The 22823-nt window shown below is 41.2% G+C and overlaps 1 protein-coding gene across 1 annotated transcript in view; it reads left to right on the forward strand.

The window, feature by feature from the left end:
- Positions 1–37: 37 nt before the first annotated feature.
- pfkma (phosphofructokinase, muscle a) overlaps positions 38–22823 on the forward strand; it is a 28786-nt gene continuing 6000 nt past the window's right edge. Inside the window, exons 1-14 of the mRNA XM_086047906.1 lie at positions 38–179; positions 4681–4754; positions 4889–4966; positions 5137–5326; positions 5698–5863; positions 5998–6042; positions 9055–9163; positions 9253–9348; positions 14982–15074; positions 16047–16172; positions 17550–17614; positions 17739–17802; positions 18744–18890; positions 20883–20953. Coding sequence (XP_085904032.1) covers positions 89–179; positions 4681–4754; positions 4889–4966; positions 5137–5326; positions 5698–5863; positions 5998–6042; positions 9055–9163; positions 9253–9348; positions 14982–15074; positions 16047–16172; positions 17550–17614; positions 17739–17802; positions 18744–18890; positions 20883–20953 — 1415 coding nt within the window. The 5' untranslated portion in view covers positions 38–88. The remainder of the gene's footprint in view (positions 180–4680; positions 4755–4888; positions 4967–5136; positions 5327–5697; positions 5864–5997; positions 6043–9054; positions 9164–9252; positions 9349–14981; positions 15075–16046; positions 16173–17549; positions 17615–17738; positions 17803–18743; positions 18891–20882; positions 20954–22823) is intronic.

Consider the following 22823-nt stretch of genomic DNA (forward strand, 5'->3'; position numbering starts at 1 on the left):
TCCACTTCCCGGAGTAGTGTAAGCAGCCTCTCCTCCGCTCTCGTTCTCCTTTCCTGTTCATCGTAGCCCTCGCCGCTTACCGGCAAACATGTCAAAGAACCTCCAGCCGATCACTGACCCCACCAAGATGGGGCTGGGGCGCTCCATTGCCGTGCTGACGTCTGGAGGGGACGCTCAAGGTAAGATGGCATCGTTTGCTGGTGTGCCTGTCAAGTAAACACAGCGGTGAATGAGGTTTTTCCATTTTTACTTTTGAATAACTCAAAACGGGGTGAAGTTCTGTGCACAATAAAAATGGGTTCAGTTGTCCGCATGCTGTCGGTGTTAATTGAGATGTGACAGATTAGGATCCTAACGTGTGCAGTCTTTATCTTTTAAAACCGCATTCAGGATATGCCAACCTCGTACGGACGCTTCTTCTGTTCACCTCAAAGTATTCATGTCATCAATTCAGCTCATATTTTTGAATCATGCTAATTCCAACCTCTTGATCATTCCTTCAATTTGCATGTTTGGGGCTAATTTTAGTGGTGGTGACCTTCCGGCACGGTGGGGAAACGCTCCCTCCTCTCCCTTGAGGTCACCATCGACAGCAGCTGTCCAGTGAAACAAGAGCTGCAGCCTTCCAATTTGTCACAACAAAAACACACACTGTGGCATTTGACGTTTGAGGTTATCCAGGTGCGACACATAGGGAGCGCCATTAACGCGCCTCCTGTCCTTCTCTCTGTGCCTATTTTCGCCTAGTCTGCAGCCAGTGTTATGAAAGGTCAGATGTTCGTTTAAGGTTGGCGGTTATTAGTTGTGTGCACGGAATCTACTGTGCTTTACTTACTATTAATGCTCTTCTATTTGCAAAAGAAGTTAAGCAGTGTACTGCTTACTAGAAATAATTCAACAAAATAATACAATGATGCAACACTGAAACTCAATTACCATGTCAGAATTTCATGCAGTTGATAAAAAAAACTGTAGCGGTAATGGTTCAACAGCTGAAACCATCAACTAGCTGTTTTGACTCAATACCATCTGACTTTTTAAAAATGATTTCGAAATGTGCTCTAGTTGAGTAGTAGCAAATGATCAATTGCTCAATTCATTTAAACCCTTGAAAGTAGCTACCATCAAGGCACATTAAAATAAGAATGCTGGATGTTACTAAATTAGACCCATACAACCCTTCCTAACGGTCGCGAAAGTGGTTTTTAATCAACAAGGCTATTTCTTGAACTCAAATGGACTTTTCGATAAATTTAAATCGGGTTTCCGACCTCATCACAGTACAGAATCAACCCTTATCAAAGTACTAATGGTTGAAAACTGACTCAGAGGAAAGTGTCAATTTTAGTCTTATTGGAAATCTTTGTGGCAGTTGATACGATAGAACATAATACTGTTAATACATACTATTGAATGTGTTGGAAACTTGGGTAGGACTAAATGCAACAGTCCTAAAATGGTTGAGGCTCTACTTTGAACGAAGGATTATTTTGTGACCTTTGGAAGTTTTTAATCTGATTGAATGGCCATAACGTATGGGGTCCTTCAAGGTGCAGTTCTTGGGCCCCTTTTGTTCAGCCTTTATACTGTCTGTATTTACTGTCAAAATAAATTGACTGATCAACAACTATTTGATAATCAAATAATAGTTGAGAACCATTGTTTAACTTAAAATTGTCAAAATCAATGTCAAAAATTTTATGTGATTATTAGATTAATTGATGGAATAATCTCGATTCAAAAAAATATTCGAAAGTGACAGTCCTACTGTATGTGCTAACCTTCAGTCATCCATCCATCCATTTTCATCCTCAAAAGGGTCGTGGATGTGCATGAGCCTGTTGATATTCTTCTGAACTCTAATGTTGACCAAGCAGATGCTCATGTAAATAGTTTGTAGCTGATAATAAAATGGCTCTAAGAAGTCTCCACAGCAGATGCAAAGGGTGGCTAAACCGCGCACCTGGTCTAGAGGCTGTAGATTAGTGCCACGATCATCATATTACACTTGGAAGTTTTATAATACACCCCACCGCCCGTTGCAAGACATTTCCAAACTGCGATCAAATCTATGTAGAGCGACCGGGAAAAATGCTTTATTTAGCAAAGAGACGGCCATTAAAGTGTTTTAGCAGTGATATTTATTGGCAGACAATATTTGTACCAGCCAAGTTTTTCCATCATCATCTATTCTATGGATTTAAATGACATTCACGAGTCTCAGAAAAAAACACTATGCTCAACAATTTGCAGCCAGCCTCAGAATTCAATGACTTGAATCACACCTTAAGTGGCACTGCATAGATTGCCGTTTACACACAGTGGGTGTCAGATGTCTGGACAGGAACATACTGTACGTGTAGATTACAGATGTAACCGAGCGGAGGCAAGTCCCCCTTTTCGTCCTTTATAAATGGTACAGGTGGGTCTGGCAAGAAACAAGAATAAGCAAGAGTAGTGGCAAAAATAACGATTTATTCAAGTTTCATCAAGATATATACGTTTTTTTAATCTATTATAAATGAGTAAATATTTCACACTTTTAATTGCAAACCAAATCTGAACTAAAGTAACTTTAGTACAAAAACAAACAAATCACTGCAAACTCAAGCTTAATGCAAAACAACCAAACAAACAAACACTGCAAACACCAGTCAAGGTTCTGTTAAAAGTTTGTCAAATTTATCTACCATATTTAAAAGCACGTGAGATTCAACCGAGTAAATGTGTCCCCCATCTTTAAGCGGACTAAAACGACTACACTGGAGATCGTATTGCTGTAATCTAGTTGAGCGCTCATTTAATTAAACAGCAGCGGCCAACTGAAATGGAAAAAACAACTGACAGGTTTCTGGTCTTGAATCGGCAACTTCAACTACCTGCTATTCTGAAGCCAAACAGACACCAACCGCCGCTCGGCCGTCCCACTAACTCGAGCCATCCTCTCCACAACTTCTTCTAATCAGCTTCCGTGAGTTAGACAATTTAAGAGCCCGGATGGCGAGACCATATGGACACATTCACTGCCAATCGGAAAATGGAGTGCCGCAACGAACTACCTGGTTACACAGATATCAAATTCCGGTTCTCGAGGGCCACTATCCTGTATGTTTAAGATGTTTTCCTCCTCCAACACACCTGATTCAAATGATCAGATCATCTGCAATCCCTGCAGAAACCTGATAAGAATCCTTGTACTAATAAACCCCTCTCTCATAATCTCATCCCCCGCAAAAGCCTAGGGGCTTACTGATTTGTCATCTCACCATAAAATAATCACCAAGGGCACTTTACATCCCAACAAACAACCCCCCAGCCCCAAGGCGAGGTCCTTATTCAATGTAATCCACTCCGTATACAGTAAATTCTTGTTAACCGTGTGTTTAGCTAGGTTTTCTCCTGGAAGTCCAACTTAACCTGGCACTCTCGAACAAAAATGAACTGAACACTCAAAAACCGCTCAGACACCAGAACGTTCACAAAAACGTTCATCAGGCAGAAATACTGACACAATTGCCTCATGAATCACTGACCAAACTGGCTAGTAAGTTTTTATCAACACGTGCCAAAGTGAATTTTAACCCTTATTCGGCGGGTGTTAATTTAGGGCTCTGAGTATGGAGTACTATTAGTGCCACTACTTTGAGTCAAGCCCGTCGCACCTAACGATGCAGCTGAACCCAACTTGGACTGGACAATCGTCAAAAAAAAAAAAAAAAAAAAAAAAAGACAGCCGGCGACTCGCATTCATTGAGTTATTTGATCTATGGACCCCCTGTGACATTAAAATGGCAAGCCTGTAGCCTATGGGATTTTCAGGCTGCACATATAGTATATTGTACTTTATAACTGTTAATAAAGAGGAGGTCAACCCAAAGAATTTCTTTACAATTATTTGTTCTGTGCAGCCTCATTTGTCTAAACTTGACATTCCGATTAATATAGTGTTTGTTGAATACAAATTAAGCAGCAAAATCCACCTGTTTTTATCCATCTCAGTGGGTGGCCATTATGCCACATCCTGTTGACTAAAAATGACATAACAGTTGAACAGGGCTGAGGTAACAACCAATCACGGCTAACGAAGCTGAGCAGAATATGGCAAAACGGACTGAGATGACTAAAAATGGGTGGATCTTGCTTCTTAACTCATATTCCATATGCAAAGCAATGCAATTGGAATCAGAATGCTGTGTTTAGACTACTGTGGGCGTGTACAGCATATTATCGTCTAGGGATAATATGAGAGAGAATTACAATACACAGTAATAATAATATGAAAAGAGAATTTTGGGGTTAACTTACCCTTTAAACCATAAAAAGAGTGACATTCCAATGCATATTTAATGCGTGTAAAAGTTTATGTGGAATTTGGTTGGTTGTAATGCGCAGTCGCAGAAAAAACAGAGGCCAAGTGATTGCCCACTCATGAAAGTAGTTGCCGAATCCCGCACACTGGCTTAGAGTTCAGTATGGTCCAGCCACGGCGCTCGCTGTGCAGCAGGCCTTACACTACTTGCAGGACAAAAGTCGACTACTGCTACCAGTACGACTACTTCTCCAAACTACGACTACCGCAACAGCGGTACTTGTAGAACTGCTACTAGTTTAATTACTACCACTGACCATAAATTACAACAAGTGTTAAAATCAAACAAAATCTCCACTTGTGTGTGTCAGGTATGAACGCAGCTGTGAGAGCCACGGTCAGAGTAGGCCTCTACACTGGAGCCAAAGTCTACTTTGTTCATGAGGTAGGAAACGATGAAAGCACCATCGCATCGCAAACATGACTTGATGTACCGCACATGCCGCCACTTTACAATACATGCCAAATATATGAAGACTGTAACGAAACAGATTCTGCTTATGTACACGTGTGCATCAGGGCTACCAGGGCCTGGTGGATGGAGGAGAAAATATTCGGCCTGCTACATGGGAGAGTGTTTCCATGATGCTTCAGCTGGTGAGTTGATGACACACGTGGAGCCATCGCATGGAAAAATAGTAGCGTGTCAGTGGCCCTAAACGGGCAATAAAAGATACGGTGTACTGTTAGCCTTTGATATTTTAGCAAATTGCCAGAAGACGCAAGCGTGCTCACCAGCTTTTGGTCTTTTGATGGTGTGGCATCAGGGGGGAACAGTCATCGGCAGTGCTCGCTGCAAAGACTTCAGAGACAGGGAGGGCCGCATGAAAGCGGCCTGCAACCTGGTGAAGCTCGGAATTACCAACCTGTGCGTCATCGGAGGCGATGGCAGCCTGACCGGGGCCAATGAGTTCAGGACGGAGTGGAAAGGACTGCTGGCTGACCTACTCCGAGCTGGCAAGGAGACATTGCTTTGCATTTACTCTGTAGAACATGAGTTATTCGCCGAGGGGGGCGGGGCGTATCGAAGTATCTCCCTGTTGCTATGAATTTCGGAAGTCAACAGAGAATACTAAATCCTATTACATACAGCGCCATGAAAATGTATTAGCTCCCTTTTTCATCAAATTGGGGGGGGGGCACATTTATGATACTTAAATGTTTCAGAACAAACAAATTTTAATATCGCAAAGACAAAAAGAAAACCAGAAAGGTGTTTTAAGTATTTGATACCTTTCCGATTTTTTTATTACGGCACGGTATATCATCAGCAAATTAGGTGCAATATGTATTTCTTGTCACTATGGATCATTATCAAATATCTGCAGGTAAGATTACAGATGAAGAAGCCCAAAAGTCCTCCCATCTAAACATCGTGGGCATGGTGGGCTCCATCGATAATGACTTCTGCGGTACCGACATGACCATTGGCACAGATTCTGCCCTGCACCGCATCATTGAGGTGGTGGATGCCATCACCACAACTGCACAAAGGTCAGACATAATTCCTTTACTGCTAGCAGTGCAATTCTGAGGATAAATACACACGCATACAGTAGATATACAGCACAGAAATGGGTGCATGTACTGTACTGCGGTCCTGATGTAACTATTGTGTGTATTCACAGCCACCAGAGGACCTTCATCCTGGAAGTAATGGGCAGACACTGTGGGTCAGTAGATGGCAAGTTTGTTATATTGATGAATTTGACAGATACAGTAGGTCAATTTCCAAGTCTGTCAATGCGCATTTGCGAAACAAGCATTTTGCATGTTTTTAAAAAAATGTTGTGGTGTGGGTCGGGGGTCGAATGATTTAGACAGGCCTCGAGTCAATAATCTTATGAGTGAACGCAATGAATGGCATCACTTCATGAACTGATTTGTTCCTTTGTCAGTTCAGTTCAACCCAGCTGCACGCCTTGCGCCGCCAACTGCCGGCAAATTGCGGGGCAGCGACGGAGGCCGAGCACTGTGGGCTACGCGGGTCTCGCTGCGCAGCGGCTACGACAATCGTTATATGTAAAAGCGGCCCGTGGTGCAAAAAATATTGGGGACTGAAGCCGCAGCTTTCGAACTCTGCCAAAACAGCCGATCAGCTGGTCTCATACTGTTTGTCAGGGGTGGGCGATTCATTTTTCAAAGGGGCCACATTTACATGCTAATTCAAGTGTGTTAAATATTAATTTAATGCTTTCTTTATGAACCAGTAAATTGTATTGTTTCATTAAGCTGCTTGTGGTATGTTATAATTAGGGAATTAAAATGCAAACATCCAAAAGTGTATCATCAATCACATGAAAATACATATTAACATGACATCGCATTTAATCTGCATTCATAAAAAAAAAAAACATGTCTCTAGCAATGTGAATGCACACAAACTCCCTGGACCACAGTGAGCAACATGAGACATGCACACGTCAGCCAAACCAGCAGAGGTGGTGGGCATTACGGACAGGTCCATCAGTCCATCACTGAAGGATACCCGTTTTGCTGACGAATGATGGAAATACAAGAAATACACATTTGAAACAAAATTATAAGCGGTCATTAAAACTAAATCTTTACACTTTAGAAATTTGTAATAGTGATGTTGTGCACAATGTCCAACTCATATTAACCATTCCTAGTCCAAATATTTCGAGTGGGAAGTATATTATTGACAGTTATGTATAATGATACAGTGATGACTCAATATATCCAAAATATGAAACTGTAATTTTGCATACAGTATTATCAGGCCAAAACCTCTTGCTCCTCTTCCCTCCGCCATGACGGAAATAACAATGTTGCTAATATTAGCACCACTGTGGCCTCTTTTTTTTGGGGGGGGGGGGGAATAGTTGCTAGAGGGTTGGAAAAGTTGCCGAATAGAGTGAAAGCGTTGCAACATTGCAGACACACGTATCTTTTGCTTGCTACCTCACTTGAAGTAGTCTCCACACTTCTGCGCATAAAATAAAACCACCACATATTTTACGTTTGATTTGACTTCATGGCCACTGTGAGGGCCGGTCAGAGACTGTGGGCGGGTCGGATGGGGCCACACTTTGCCTAGGTCTGGTCTATGGTATCTGACAAATATGAGCACAAAGCACAATTAGCTCTGTTCTGTTCTTAAGACACCCTAATAATTACCAGGTCAAATTCCCTCTTCACCAGGAAATATGTGCAGGAAATAACTTGAGGACCACAGTTGGCGCTATTCTTTTTTTTTTTTTTAAATTTCTAGAACCATTGGAAAAATCACTTAATGCAGCGACATTATCTTTAGGTTGTCAACACTAAAGACAAGTTATTGCTCTGCTGACACGGTTGCACATCAAAATAAAAGCAACGCAAACTTTACTATTTAATTTGACTTCATCAAAACTGCAAGGGCAGTCAGACTCTGCGGATAGGCCGGATTTGGCCCAAGGAAAAAAAAGTGCCAGTACTTCCCTGATTTGACTGTTGCCAGGTGCTGGTGGGTATCAGCATGAGATTAACTAATTAATAATACATATATATAGAAAACAACACTGAAAAAAAAAAAATTAATTAATACCTTATTTGGTTGTTGGACCAACAGTCTGGCCACTCTTATTCTGCGAAATTATCGTTGACATCGCTAGCAACAAGTGAAGCACAAACAAGTGCACACTGGCTAATGTGATTGTGTACTGGTAATATCTTTTCCACATTGATGCCAGTTTTCAATGCAGCGCCGCCTGAGGAATTGAAGGTCACAGGCACGGTTTTAGGCCTTGCTGCTTATGTGCAGAGATTGCCCAGATTATCTGAATCTATTAATAATGTTGTGGAATGTAGATGATGAAATCCCTAAATTCCTTGCATTTGTACGTTGAGAAACATTCTTAAACTGTTAGTCCATTTGCATGTGCAGTTTTGCACGTGGTGAACCTTAGTTGCTCCTTTTATATGCAATCATGACACTCACCTCTTTCCAATGGACCTGTTCACCTGTGGAATGTTCCAAACAGCTGTTTTTTGAACATTCCTCAACTTTCCTAGTCTTCTGTCGCTCCTGTCCAAGCTTCTTTGGAAGGTGTTGCAGGCGTCCGATTCAAAATGAGAGAATATTTGCACAAAAAAAAAAGCAACTACGTTCACTGATTTAAACATTAAATATGTTGTCTTTGTAGTGTATTCAATTGAATAGGTTGAAAAGGATTAGCAAATCATTGTATCATGTATTTATTTGCCTTTTCCACAACTTTATTTCCATTGGAGTTTGTATATATCCATATAGATATACATATACAAATATATGTATTAACCGATTAGTACAAAATCCACAGCAAAGGAAACAGAAATAATCTGTTCCAACATCTAATCTTAATGTTATGACTGTAGTTGTATTTGTGAGTAAAATGGTGAGAATTAAGTCTTATTAGTTCAATGGAAAAAAAACCTAATGATATGAAAAAAAATTACAATACTCCGCGATTAAAGCCATGTAACAATTTATTGGTGAATGGCGACTCAAATATTTTTTTTTTTACCGTGAAAAAAAAAAATCTGTGAATGAATTTGCAATACAAAAACATGAAAATGTAAAAGAATGAGGTTGCAATTAAAACAAAAAAGAGTTTATTTTAGTTGAATAGTTTTCAGAAAAAAAACAACAACAACGTGGTTATCACAAGAATTGCGTGTCTCTTTCTGCCGTCTGCTACAAGGTACCTGGCACTGGTGTCGGCTTTGGCCTGTGGCGCAGACTGGGTGTTCATTCCAGAGATGCCCCCAGATGACGGCTGGGAGGAACATTTGTGCAGGAGGCTAGCAAATGTATGACTGTCGCTGCTCGCGCTCCCCAATCCGCCGCTCACGGGTCAGCTCGCATGACGGGCGACAATCATGAGAACTTGTCCTTTCAGCAACGGGCCCGAGGTTCTCGTCTGAATGTGATCATCGTCGCTGAGGGTGCGATTTCCAGGGATGGCAAAACCATTTCATCAGACCATATTAAGAAGGCAAGGCCCACATGGTGACTGTACTACACTGTGTTCCAAATGCGTAATTTCAATCATTTTCTACAGTCAAAGGCAACAGCTAAAAGCAAGTATACGACACTAAAAAAAGAAAAGCAAGAGATAATTCAAAATGACCAATATACATCCATCCATCCATTATCTATACCGCTTCTCCTCACATGGGGCGTGCTGGAGCCTATCCCAGCTGTCTTCGGGCAGTGGGGGGGTGGACACCCTGAATTGGTCGCCAGCCAATCGCAGGGCACAGACAGACAAACAAACATCCACACTCACACTCACACCTAGGGGCAATTTAGAGTGTCCAATCAACTTACCATGCATGTTTTTGGAATGTGGGAGGAAACCGGAGCACCCGGAGAAAACCCACGCAGGCACGGGGAGAACATGCAAACTCCACACAGGGAGGCCGGAGCTGGGATCGAACCCGCGACCTCTGAACTGTGCCACCGTTCCGCCGAGCAATATACAATACAACTTTATTTCTATAGTGCATTTCATAACAGCTACCACTAGCAAAGCACTTTACATTACAATAACAAAATAGCAATAGTGAAAAGTGAAAGCAATAAATTAAAACACAAAATACCATATACAATAGACAACAGAAAACAGCAGAAAAGTGTCACAGTTACGTCGGGTCAAAAGCCAAAAATACAAATGTGTCTTCAAACGAGTTTTAAAAACAGACGGTGAATGGCCATGCCTAAAATTTAAAGGAAGGTCATTCCAACAGGAAGGAAGGCTCGAGGCTGCGCTTAGTCCTCGGCACCTCCTGTCGAGCCTGGTCCGCAGAGGCACCGGGAAGGTGCGTAGGGGTGGAGGAGCTCAGAGAGGTACACCGGGGTGAGGCCATATAAAGATTTGTTTCCAAATAGAAGCATCTTAAAATGAACCCTAAAATGCACTGGAAGCCAGTGACGGGAGGCCAGAATTAGTGCGATGTGCTCACTCCTCTGAGCTCCAGTTAGGAGGCGAGCAGCAGCATTTTGGAGACGCTTGAGGGATCACTGGCCGACTCCAGAATAAAGTGCATTAAAGTAGTCGAAATGTAACAAAGGCATGGATGACTGTTTCTAAATGCTGTTGAGAAAGGAGGGGTTTGACCTTAGCCAGCCGCCTAAGATGAAAGAAGCTGGATCGAACAACAGCACTGATTTGCCAGTCCAATTTAAAATCACTGTCCAATTAAAAAAAAAAAAAAAGTTTGAGACTGCTGGTTTTAGATATGAAGCCAGGGGGCCCAGGGCAACAGGGTGGAATGTAGATGAGCCACTGGGACCGAACATCATAATTTCTGTTTTGTTTTCATTGAAATTTTAAGAAATTCAGTGACATCCAGGCTTTGATGTCCTCTACACAGGACACAAATAGTCTTAATGCTCAGTGGGACATAGATTTGACAGTCATCCGCAGAGCAGCGGAAGGAAATATCATGTTTTCGAAGGATGGAACCCAGGGGCAGCAAATACAATGAGAACAGCAAGGGCCCCAAAATAGAACCCTGTGGAACAACATACAACAGAGGGGCAAGGCGGGACTCAGAGCAACCCAGGCTAACAGGAAAAGTCCTGCCCACCAAATAGGATCCAAACCACTCTAGAGCGCTTCCACTAATTCCCATTTGGTGCTGCAGACGAGCCAGAAGAATACTGTGGTCCACCGTATTGAACGCTGCGGTTAAATCCAACAAAACAAGACATACATAGTCTCCAGTGTCATTGGCCAGGAGGATATCATTAAAAACACGTAACACGGCTGGCTCTGGCACTATTCCCAGTGCCTTTTAGGATTCAATTTAAGATTCTTCTATTTGTTTTTAAGTCATTAAATGGCCTCGCCCCGGCATACCTCTCAGAGCTCCTCCGCTCCTACGCACCTTCCCGCAGCCTCAGGCCTGCACCCACACACATGCACACACACGCACCCACACACACACAGATAGTGTGCGGCTCCTTGAGCCACGACCAGAGGTGGGTAATCCAGGTCCAGAAAGTAAAAACCCTGCCACAGTTCGGCTTTAGCCACAGGTGCTTCTAATCAACTGAGCTCATTTACCTGCCGGTTGAGTAGAAGCACCTTTTTTACTTTCTGGACCTGGATCGCCCACATCTGGCCACGAAAAATAAAACGTATCCATGCAAAGTTGTCAAGCGGTCAAATATTAAGATGATGTATTTGGTCATATGTTTCGAACAAAAAGACAGACGAAGAGAGGTTTATGAGACGGCGCTGAGTGTTGGTAATGCCCGCTGCCGCTTGAGATGACGTCATAGTGCTAGTGAAAGTCAGCCAGTTTCCAGTCGAAATCGTAGAGGCGGCTAGAGTGGCGGTAGCAACAAAGTTTGGCCCTACAGATTTGCGATGTACGGCATACATGTTTGAAAATATGGAGGACCAAAACTGTCAAAATCTAAAATAAATAAAAATGAAAATAAAAACAAATATTAAAAAATAGAATTGATATTTAACTTTATTTATATATTTATTTTTGCATTAATTTCCACATTTATTTTGCTTTTTACTTTTAAATCTTTTTTAATTTTTTTTTCTTATTTCCATATATATTTTTAATTTCATTTCAGTTTTTCTATTATATTTATACTTTTATTTATTCTTTATTTTGGCAGTTTTGGTCCTGCAGTGCAGAAGGAAATGTTGTTCAGTTCCTTTTATTTCTCATTAATGTACACTCAGCACCTCATCTTGACAGAAAAAACACAAAAATGTAGGAATTTTTGCACATTTATTAAGATAAATTGTAATATCATATGGTCATAAGTATCCACACCCTGATACATTTTATTGAATAGAAGCACCCATTTGAGCTAGTTTTCTTTGGAATGATGCAACAAGTTGATGCAACAACAAGTTTTCACACCTGGATTTGGGGATCCCCTGCTATTCTTCCTTGCAGATCCTCTCCACTTCTGTCAGATTGGAAGGTGAACATTGGTGCACAGCCATTTTCAGATCTCTCCAGAGATGCTCAATCGGGTTTCGGTCCCCAGAGTTGTTCCCTTGTTATTTTAGCCGTCGGGTCATTGTCCTGTTGAAAGGAGAACCTTCAGCCCAGTCTGAGGTCCTGAGCTCTGGAAGAGGTTTTCCTCCACCATATCTCTATACTTGGCTGCATTCATCTTTCCTTCAATTCAACAGGTTGTCCTGTCCCTGCAGCTGAAAAACACCCGTTTCACTGTAGGGATTGTATTGTGCAGGTGATGACCAGTGCCTGGTTTTCTCTACACATACCGCTTAAGAATTACCTCAGAAAAAGTTCAATCGTGGTCTCATCAGACCTGCGAATCGTATATCTCATAGTCTGGGAGTCCTTCATATGTTTTTTTTGGCAAACTCTATGCTTCCGTTGGGCCACTCTACCATTAAGCTCCAACCGGTGGAAGGCTGCAGTGATAGTTGACTTTGTGGAACTTTTTCCCATCTCCCTACAGCATCTCTCAGCCACTGTAATCTTTGGGTTCTTCTTTACCTCTCTCACCAAGGCTCTTCTCCCTCCTACGATTGCTCAGTTTGGCTGGACGGCCAGGTCGAGGAAGAGTTGTGGTCTTCCCATACTTCTTCCAATCAAGGATTTTGGAGGCCCCTTGAGTGCTGCAGAAATTCTTTTGTAACCTTGGCCAGATCTGTGCCTTGCCACAATTCTGTCTCTGATCTCCTTGGACACTTCCTTCAACCTCATGATTCTCATTTGCCCTGACATGCGCTGTGAGCTGTGAGGTCTTATATAGACATTTCCGAATCAAGTCCAATCAGTATAATTAGACACAGCTGCTCTCCAACAAAGGAGCAGAACCATCTCGAGAAAGATCAGAAGAAATGGACAGCATGTGAGTTAAATATGAAGGTCGCTGCAAAGGGTGTGAATACTTATGAGCATATCATCGCTGTTATGTGAAAAACACTTACCTCCGTTTTTTTTCATTTTCTTATTTTTACCCGAATCATGTTTCCGCGTTACAGAAATCGCATTAAAGTAAAAATTAAAAAGTTTTCCAAAATTTGAGATAAGTGTTTTTCACAGGACAGCGACGATATGATTTTTTTTTTTTTTCGGTCAAGATGTCGGTCAAGTGTAGATTAATGAGAAATACAATGAACCTTTTTTTATTTTGGCAAATGGCTGCAATGACACAGAAAGTGAAAAATTTAAACTGGTCTGAATACTTTCCATACCCACTGTAATTGTAGTAGATAAACTGTCTTTCATATGAATTAACCCACTGTAATTGTAGTAGATAAACTGTCTTTCATATGAATTAATGCTTCATTTGCCTTTACCTTGGTATTATATAATACATGACATATGATATTGTTTGTTGTAATAAAGATGAATCGCTGAGAAATATATTAGAAAAGGAACTCGGGTTAAAAAAAAAAAAATCGCAACTCATATCGCAATCGCAATTTTTCTGGAAAAAAAATCGCAATTAGATTATTTTCCATAATCGTTCAACCCTACTGCCAGGTCTTCCCTTAACAGGTTAAAGCCTAAAGCGCCTGGCTCAACAGCTCCCCAAAACCTAAGGTCATCTTTGGAATCACACTCTAAAATCTGAAGTTTTCCCAGAAATCCAACACCTACACAATAAATAATATCTCAATTCCTGTAGCAAACATAATTCCAAAAGAATTTGAGAGCTTATATTAAGCCCAAGTTTATTCTTCTTTACTCTTTCAATCATCCATCCATCCATTATCCATAGCGCTCAAAGATGTAAAAATAAAGTGTCAGTGCAAGAGAAGCACTATTTTAAATTTAAAAAAAATCAAGTGGTAATTACCATCCTCTATTCTGTTACAAAGACGTCGATATTGTCATTGTCTACAAACATATATCTTAACTATATATCACGTTCGACTGGTTCCACTGATTCAAAGTTCACAATTGCATCGTCTATATCACTGCCGTTACTCATTTTAGAGCTTCAGCAATCGACGGCGTTCACCATTACGCCTTGAAAGAATTCCAAAACATCCTATTTGGGCTCAAGACACCATCACGTGTATATTCTGATGCATTTCACTGGTTAAGAGCCCAAGAATTGGATAACAAAAAAAAAAAGGCATATACGCTCTCCCGGCTTTAAGGGTACAAAGACGCAACAGCGCTCAAGGCTCTAGTGGTAGAAACGCAGTTATGTGCTCCCGGCCTTAATGGGTTAAAAGACTCTGTAAAGTGAATTCAGACATTTGTTTTTAAATACATTCTACTTGTTTGAGGATAGTTGCTGAAAACACTTGCAAAGACTATGTCCTACTCAGGTGTGGAGATATAGGCCCTGCTTTCGTGCCCAGCGCAAGTCAAACGCAAAGCGCAGTCGAACTGTGTGCATGGGCGGGGTTTTTTTTCTTTCATGGAATTTGCACAGGTAGAATTTAGTATAAGGGGCCGTTGTGGAATGGAATCAGCCAACGCACACAAAGTGCATTTATACTGGTAAACTGCAAGATCTCTTCTTGTGAATGATGTAGCAGGCGGGCACGTCACATCGTCAATTGGAGTCCACCTACAGCACAATATTGTTTATGTGGAGTAATTTGGAAAACAGCGCTGAGCAGTAATAATACTAATGGATGAATTTATGGTTTTCCAGCTGGTAACTGACAGACTTGGCTTTGACACGCGGACCACCATCCTTGGACACGTACAAAGAGGAGGGACGCCCTCTGCCTTTGACAGAATCCTGGTCAGTACGTCGGTCCTTACATAAATCCTTACATTTGATTTGCCATAATGAAAGCCCCTATCATCCTTAAAATTGATACATTAACCATAAATCACGCTAATGTGAAACTCCATCTGTGTGTTTATGTGTATTGCATGTAAAGTATATGTCACAAAATGTTTTAAAGATGAAAAACGCCGTGTACCGGAGGGTTGAGCCCGTTTGTCATTTTCTATTGACAGAAAGTGGCAAAATGGCCGTCTCCCGATATGAACAAATCGGGTGGATTTGACTGTTTAACTGATATTACACAAATGCAATATTAATCAGAATGCCGTGTTTAGACTAGTGGTGCGGCATCGAACATATTGTCAGGAAAATTTCTGGATTGACTTCCCCTTTAACAATTTATAGTTCTTGAGGGACTATGCCAGACTGGAATGATAAAGAGAAAATGTGGGTAAAGCTGAGCGCCGAATGCTTGCGAACGTCGCAAATGTTGGGTTTTTATAAGGGTTCATAAAAGGGTGCAAAGATGTTTGCAAACTGTTTTTACTTCTACCAAACAGTTTTTCTTGTCTGCAAGAAATGTTGAACATTTAATTTTAAATGTCATACTTATTAGAAGTAGAATTAGTGATCGCTTTTCTGTATATCTTATTTTCCTCACACAAACTTTTTTCAACATCATCCGTAATCCAAGGTAGATGAGTTACTTGGCATGTGTCTTGGCGATAGATCGAATGCCTAATGAGAAACTAATCAGTCGAGTTCCAAGTTTAGCTCAAATAAGCCATGAATTGCATTTAAAATGATGTTTTTTGTTGTTTTGATTTACATGTTTGAGCGTCACCTTTAAAAACTTATGATCCCAAAGAACTGCTATATGGGAAATGAGATTGATTTCATTTGGGAGTGGGAAATATTGAAGACAAGCAAAACCACAAACGGATGTAAACACGTCTTATATATTTGTATGTTTGTCCCCTACAGGGCAGCAGAATGGGAGTTGAGGCGGTGATGGCTCTACTGGAGGCCACACCAGACACTCCGGCCTGTGTGGTCAGCCTGTCTGGTAACCAGGCAGTTAGGCTGCCACTCATGGAGTGTGTGCAAGTGGTATGTCTGGTTGTTGTTAGGATGCAAACTATAATCACCTGGGACTTAGGGGAAGGAAAATAAGATGGGGGATTTCCAAGCTGCTCTAATATAAAAAATAACTGCCATGAAAGTACACAAACAAGTTAATAGCATCGTATCGTAAAAAGTAAAACTAAAACTACTTTGAGAGGATTTACGGACACGTGGTGTGGTGTGATATTGTCATCTAGTGGCATTTTATTGATACTGCAGCAATTAATCTGTTTAGGTGTCAAACATCTGTTACTTTCGTGTAATTTTGTATATTTGTTATTTGAGTGGTCTAATTCATGTGGTATGTGCATGGGCAGTGACGCCACACTCACTGGCTGGAAGATTGCGACTAACTCGGTCGCGTACGTACCAGGGGTGGAGCCAGAACGTGGCTAATGGAAAAATCTGGGTGGGCCTCGAAAAATCTGGGTGGGCCTAAATATTTCCCTCACTGAGCAAAATCGTCCTGTCCCGACACATCGTATATTCAAATAAAATGACAAACTGAATAATATGAAGTTCAGATCAGCCTTAGACAACCACAATTCTTAATTCTCCATTCTTAACATTCAATTAAAAAACACAACAAAACACAAATTCAAAAATAATTGAATAGTGATTTACTAAAAATTTTAAAGTATATTTTTTTTCATGAATCTCACTGGGTGAGCAGCCTGTCAATCTAGGTGGGCCTGTGCACACCCAGGCTCCGCCCCTGGTATGTACCAGATTATACTGTACATTTCGTGTATCCTTTATCGATTGCTAAATCACCTATTTCCACTACATCCCCATACAGGAAGTGGCACAGTTTGTCTTTCAGAATAAGTGCATGAAACAGGAAGTGCTATGTTAAATGTATACATTTTTCTTACTAAATACAGCACCGTTCTTAATAGATTATTTGATTAATGTTAATTTATTAAATATGTTTGGGTTCACTCAACAATATGTATGTGTTTTTTCTTTCCTTTGTAAGAACACACGCACATGCGCACACAAACAAAGTGTAAAGTGCCAAAAAATGTTTCCTTCTTTATTGTAGTTCTTTGAAAAAAAGAAATAATAATAATACCACCCTGATCAATTTGTTTCGGATTCATGAAAAGGGTCTTGTTTTATTTTCTTCAACTATTTATTTTATGTCAACATTAAATTACATTTATTTTACTTTGTGTTGTTGGTTTGGATAAAAACATTTGCTTTTTAATATGACAGCATGTGGCATGACCGAGTTTGATAAATAGACATTTGACTCACTGAAAAAAATATTTGTGGACTTCTAACATTTGTATTTTGGTACCCCTGCTCTACAATGTGATTGGAAGTCTGAGTCACTTTTCTGGTATTTCTGCTGTCCAGACAAAAGATGTGACTGCTGCCATGGCTGAAGGCAGATTCGAGGATGCTATCAAGCTCAGAGGAAAGTAAGATGTTTGTTATATAAATCTAAGTTATTAATATTGTTGCCGTTATTATTAAATGTGCAATAGAGTGACGGTAGTGACACTTACAAATAAAATCAGATTTTCTTTGACTCTCAACCTGCAGGAGCTTTGAGAACAACTGGAACACATACAAGCTGCTGGCCCATATTAACCCCCCAGATGTTAAAGTAAGGACTATCCGTCTCATCCACACCAGTGTTGCTAGATAGTAAATAGTGGTGTGTGGTACTTCTCGCTCAAAATGTTTGTATTTTCCGGAAAGTACATTTTGCGGAAACTCGAAGCCCCAAATAAAGTCGTATTGTGTATGGGAATAAACATTTTCTTTATCTTGATAACATCTTTTTTGTGGGGTGGAGGTGCGGTGGGATGGATGTGGGTTAAACCGTACAACCTGTATTTTGGTTGGGAAAGACAGACTGAAAATAGTTTCAAGAAAAAAAGTGTTTCTCAAAGAAAATACGGTGTCTTACAGAATCTCTTCTCCAAAAATTTGAATGAATGACATGTTTTTAGAGGGGATTTTCTTTATTAAAATCTTTATTATGTGAATGTATTTTTCATGCAAAAATCGGAATCATACAGCAATATTCTAAAATGTTATTTCTGAGAATGTGTTTTTTTTTTAAATATATTTTTTCAACAAAAATGTGTTTTATGTTGTAATCTTATTTTTTAAACAAGATCAGGCATCGCAAGGGAATTATTTTAACAGTTTTTCTTTCCTTGATGAAATTTAACAATCACACGAGATTGGATTTTTTGTTTTTTGGGGGTCACGGGTCGGTTAGGGTTCAAGAGAAAAATTATAATTTTGTGAAAGTAAAACTGAACTGAGAAAATGAAAACTTTCCAATAAAAAGTATGTCATCTTATGAGAATAAATGTCAAAAGTCATGTTAGACTCCAATTGTTGCAACGTTTGGGAATTTTTAAGTGATCGCTAATGCATTTTACAGGGCGCAAATTACCATGCGAATACATTAATTAGCATGCATCCGGCAACACTGTTCATCACCTCCTGCATATGTCACCACATTCAATGCATCTTTAAACTTTGCTGTATTCACCCAAGTATACCAAGTTAACCATCCCTCCCTTGTCTCAGAGCAACATCAACGTGGCCATCATAAATATCGGCGCCCCCTGTGCTGGAATGAACGCGGCCGTGCGTGCAGCTGTCAGGATGGGCATCATCCAGGGTCACAACATGCTGGCCGTCCACGACGGCTTTGACGGCCTCGCACATGGACAGGTAACTACCGTCACTTGACGAGTCGACATACGCACCTCCCTCGACCTTCAGACAGAACGTTATTGCCAACCAAGCCGAAATGTAAATCAAATGCCACACTGTTAAATCGCAGAGCCGGATGATTCCATCCTGCTGATCAGCAAAGATTGATAAAAGGAATAATGAAAGTGTTCTAATTACGTAATTACATTTTATGACTGGAAAGTTAATATGTTACACTCATGCTCCATTATCCATCCATTTTCTTCTGCTTATCTGGGGTTGGGTCATGGGGGCAGCAGCTTTAGCACTGAAGCCCAGACTTCCCTCTCCCCAGCCACTTCTTTCAGCTCTTTCAAGGTGTTCCCAGGCCAGCTGGGAGACATAATCTCTCCAGCGTGTAATGTGTCATCGCCGGGCCTCCTCCCAGCGGGACATGCCCGGAACACCTCACCAAGGATGCATGCTCACCAAATGCCCGAACCACCTCACCTCGGAGTTCCCAACAGGAGCACTCTCCAACAACCCCTCCAAGGATTCCAAAAAGGGTGGACACTCTGAACTGTTGATGGGTGCTAAGCACAAACAAAAGTCAGGGCCTGTCTTCCCACCCGAAGGTGGAGTGATGCTACCCTTTCATCCACCAGGGTGAATCCCATTGTACAGGCACCGACCTGGGGGCAATAAGTATGCCCACACCTGCTCAGCGGCTCTCACCGTGGGCAACTCTAGAGTGGAAGAAGGTCCAACCCTCTCAAGAGGACTGGTACCGGAACTGAAGCTGTGTGTCGAGGCGAGCCTGACTATGTCTAGTCAGAACCTCTCGACATCGCATACCAGCTCGAGTTCCTTCCCTGCCGGAGAGGTGACATTCCATGTCCAGCTTCTGTAGCCCGAGATCGGACCACTAAGGTCCCAGTCTTCGGCCGCCACTCATTTTAAATTGCAACTGACCACTATTATCAAAAATATAATAATCCTCTTCCTGTCCAAATTCCCTTCTCTCTCACACACACACACACACACACACGGACATGCACTCCCACACTTTTGCTTGCAAACAGCCAATCAGAGTGATCCTCATTTTGCATATTGATTGATTGCCTATTAATTCAAATTAAATGTAAAAAATCAGGATAAAAGCATAATAAAAGTATGATGACTCTTGATTCTTCACAGTTTTAAATACTGCTTATTACTTTTGGTGTTTGTTCCTGCTTGTATTTTGAATGTGTTTTGCATTTTTATTTCATGAAACTATCGCTATGGATGGTCTGAACAACAATGACTTCTCAGCCATGTTTTGTCGACAATGGTGTGACTGCATTCTAAAATACAGTACATGTTTCATTTTGGTGCGTACCTATCTTTGACAAGTCAGAAATTCTGCTTGTGGTGATTCATTTAACAATCTACATTGTGAATGGTTTAATGGACTGCTTTATCTTTATGTCTTCTTTTATTGCGTCTAACTTTCTCTTGTGGCCCAGATGTACTACGTTACTGGACTTAGTAACTGTAATATTACAAAAATATAACGTGTAACCGGTGGTATATATTATACTTCGTAACTACCTAAATGTAATTTATTACTGTAATGCGTTACTTTTGTAACACTTTAGTTCCAACACTGCTAGAGACATGAATCATTCAAGTCTAATGCTGGCTGTACATTCCTGAGACTTGTGAATGTTGTGTGAACTTCTCCATTGGCTTGAATGCACATCAGCCCGCACGTAAATGGGACGCCACCCCACCACCCTTCCCCATTGCACAGCACTGATGTACATAGAACATGAAAAACGTGAATCAAGAAACTGTGTGCTTGATCAATCAAATTGCTTACAGTACCTTGATTTGATAACAAATAATAATTAGGTATTAAAAATGGTTACCGTAATTATCCTAGAAAATTTGTTGCACTCCCCCAACATTTTAGTACTGGGTGTTTTTTTCAAACAATTTGGGTTCAACTATTTCTTGTGACAATTCACGTCCTCTCTTCTGCTACAGATTGAGCCAATCAACTGGACTTCAGTGAGCGGCTGGACTGGCTTGGGAGGCTCAAAGTTGGGCACTAAGAGGTAAACGTGCAAGGGAGCCTCTAAAGTGGAACATTGCAAAACAAATGTTGCCATAGCAAATCATAAAAAGTGAATTAATGTCCCCAAGTTATAAGTGAACAAGCTGTATATAAATAAGTGAGCGTTTACTATCTCACATTAAATACTGTTTTGGATTGAATGTTTATCACATTTTTTCCTGTCTGTGTGGCATCCCACAAAACAAAACAAACCAGTGGAGTTTATACTTTACAATCACATTTATAGAGCTGAAGTCTCCTGGGAATTGGTGCCAACCTGCGTGGTGTCGATTTGAACTACAAGTTTGGTTTGATTTTGTACTGAGTACACTTTACTCAAAAAAGACTATATTTGGTCCCAGTCTAAACAGAGTAAAATTTAACACTTGGAAGAGAATAATATCCAGAGTAAATTCTACACAGAAAAACATTTGGAGAGTTATTTACTTGAAAAAAAGTACTGAAGTTTTTTCACTTAGAAATTCGAAGTACATAATACAAGGAGAGTTTTTGAGTCAATTATACTTGCATTGTGATACTTTATTTAAAAAAAAAAAAACACAAGGATTGAGGAACATACCAACAAACTTCAGGTTGGGAGACGGCCACCGTGACTCCAAGAGAATTTGGGAGGTCTCTTTTTGGAGACACCAGTAGCTAACTCACAGCAGGTGTGACATGGCTTGTGAGGTAGAGTGATCATTTGCAAACTTGCAGGTTGTTGGGATGTTTCTCAACCCTTGTATGACTTTTTTTTAATAAACTAATACCAGGGCTGGGCACTTGACCCCGGTCCGGCCGCCACCCTCCACCCTTGACCTGGGTACCCTTCCGGCCGCGACCCTGCGGCCATATTCATAAACATTGGCCCCCGCCCTATTCCGCCCCCAGAACCCAAAAAAAAAAAAAAAAAAAAAAGCGTCCGTGATTGACGTCGCTGCGGGAGAGACGCTAACGGCAGAGGCTTTTTAAAGATCATTAGCTGGCAAATTTACTATTCGAACCCGCTGTGGACACGCTTCAAATGCGCCAGTAGTACTTACCCAACTTCGTGCTTACTTGCATTGCAAGCCTTTAAAATAAAAGCGTACCAGCAAACCACTATACAATGCAGGTTTGCTATGGCGTATTTCCGGAAGTAGTGAACACCAGAAAAAGTGAACTCCACCTTGATGTGCTAGCGTCTGAATATACTCGTGGACACAAATTGTTTTGAAATAAGCCAGGGGAGGCGTCGCTTCAAAAAGACAGCGACAACAATGGAATTCGTGCCTGCTACAACCATAAAGAGACCGAGATGACTAGACGATGCATTTAATTGTATTGCGAAAACGATCTTGAAGGTTGCGGCTAAGGGGAACGTGGGTGAGTAGCTAGTTTCTCCGTGTGGGAAACTATATGTCATTGCAACATGTGAGACAGCCACGTGCGCTCAAGTGTGTTTGTATTTCCTTATCGTCACATCACGTAACACGCGCCTCCCACCTGCAACTGGGGCATTCCATTACAAAGAGGGGCCGGGGGGGCAATGCCACAATCCCTATAACAGCAGTTGTCGCTCGCGCAGACACTGGAGTAGGAAGAAGCCTAAAAAGAAGCCTTTCACCGAGTAGGCTCAGATTATTTTTGGCCGCCTCGCGAGCACGTCACACGCATGAGGTGATTAGTGGGCCGGACTAAAATCAACTTCCGGCCATGCTTAGTCCAACCATTTAAAATTTAAAATTTGTCACCCCCCCCACCCCTCCGCCCCAATAATGGGTTGGAGGGTCCGACCGGTCCGGCCCAGGGACGGACTGCCCAGCTCTGACGAATACAATGCAAGTAAAACTGACTCAAAAACTGTCCTTGTAAAATCTACTTCACATTTC

Source organism: Filicampus tigris, chromosome 1 (genome assembly GCF_054856515.1).
Source record: "Filicampus tigris isolate MCC_2025a chromosome 1, RoL_Ftig_1.0, whole genome shotgun sequence".
NCBI lineage: Eukaryota > Metazoa > Chordata > Actinopteri > Syngnathiformes > Syngnathidae > Filicampus > Filicampus tigris.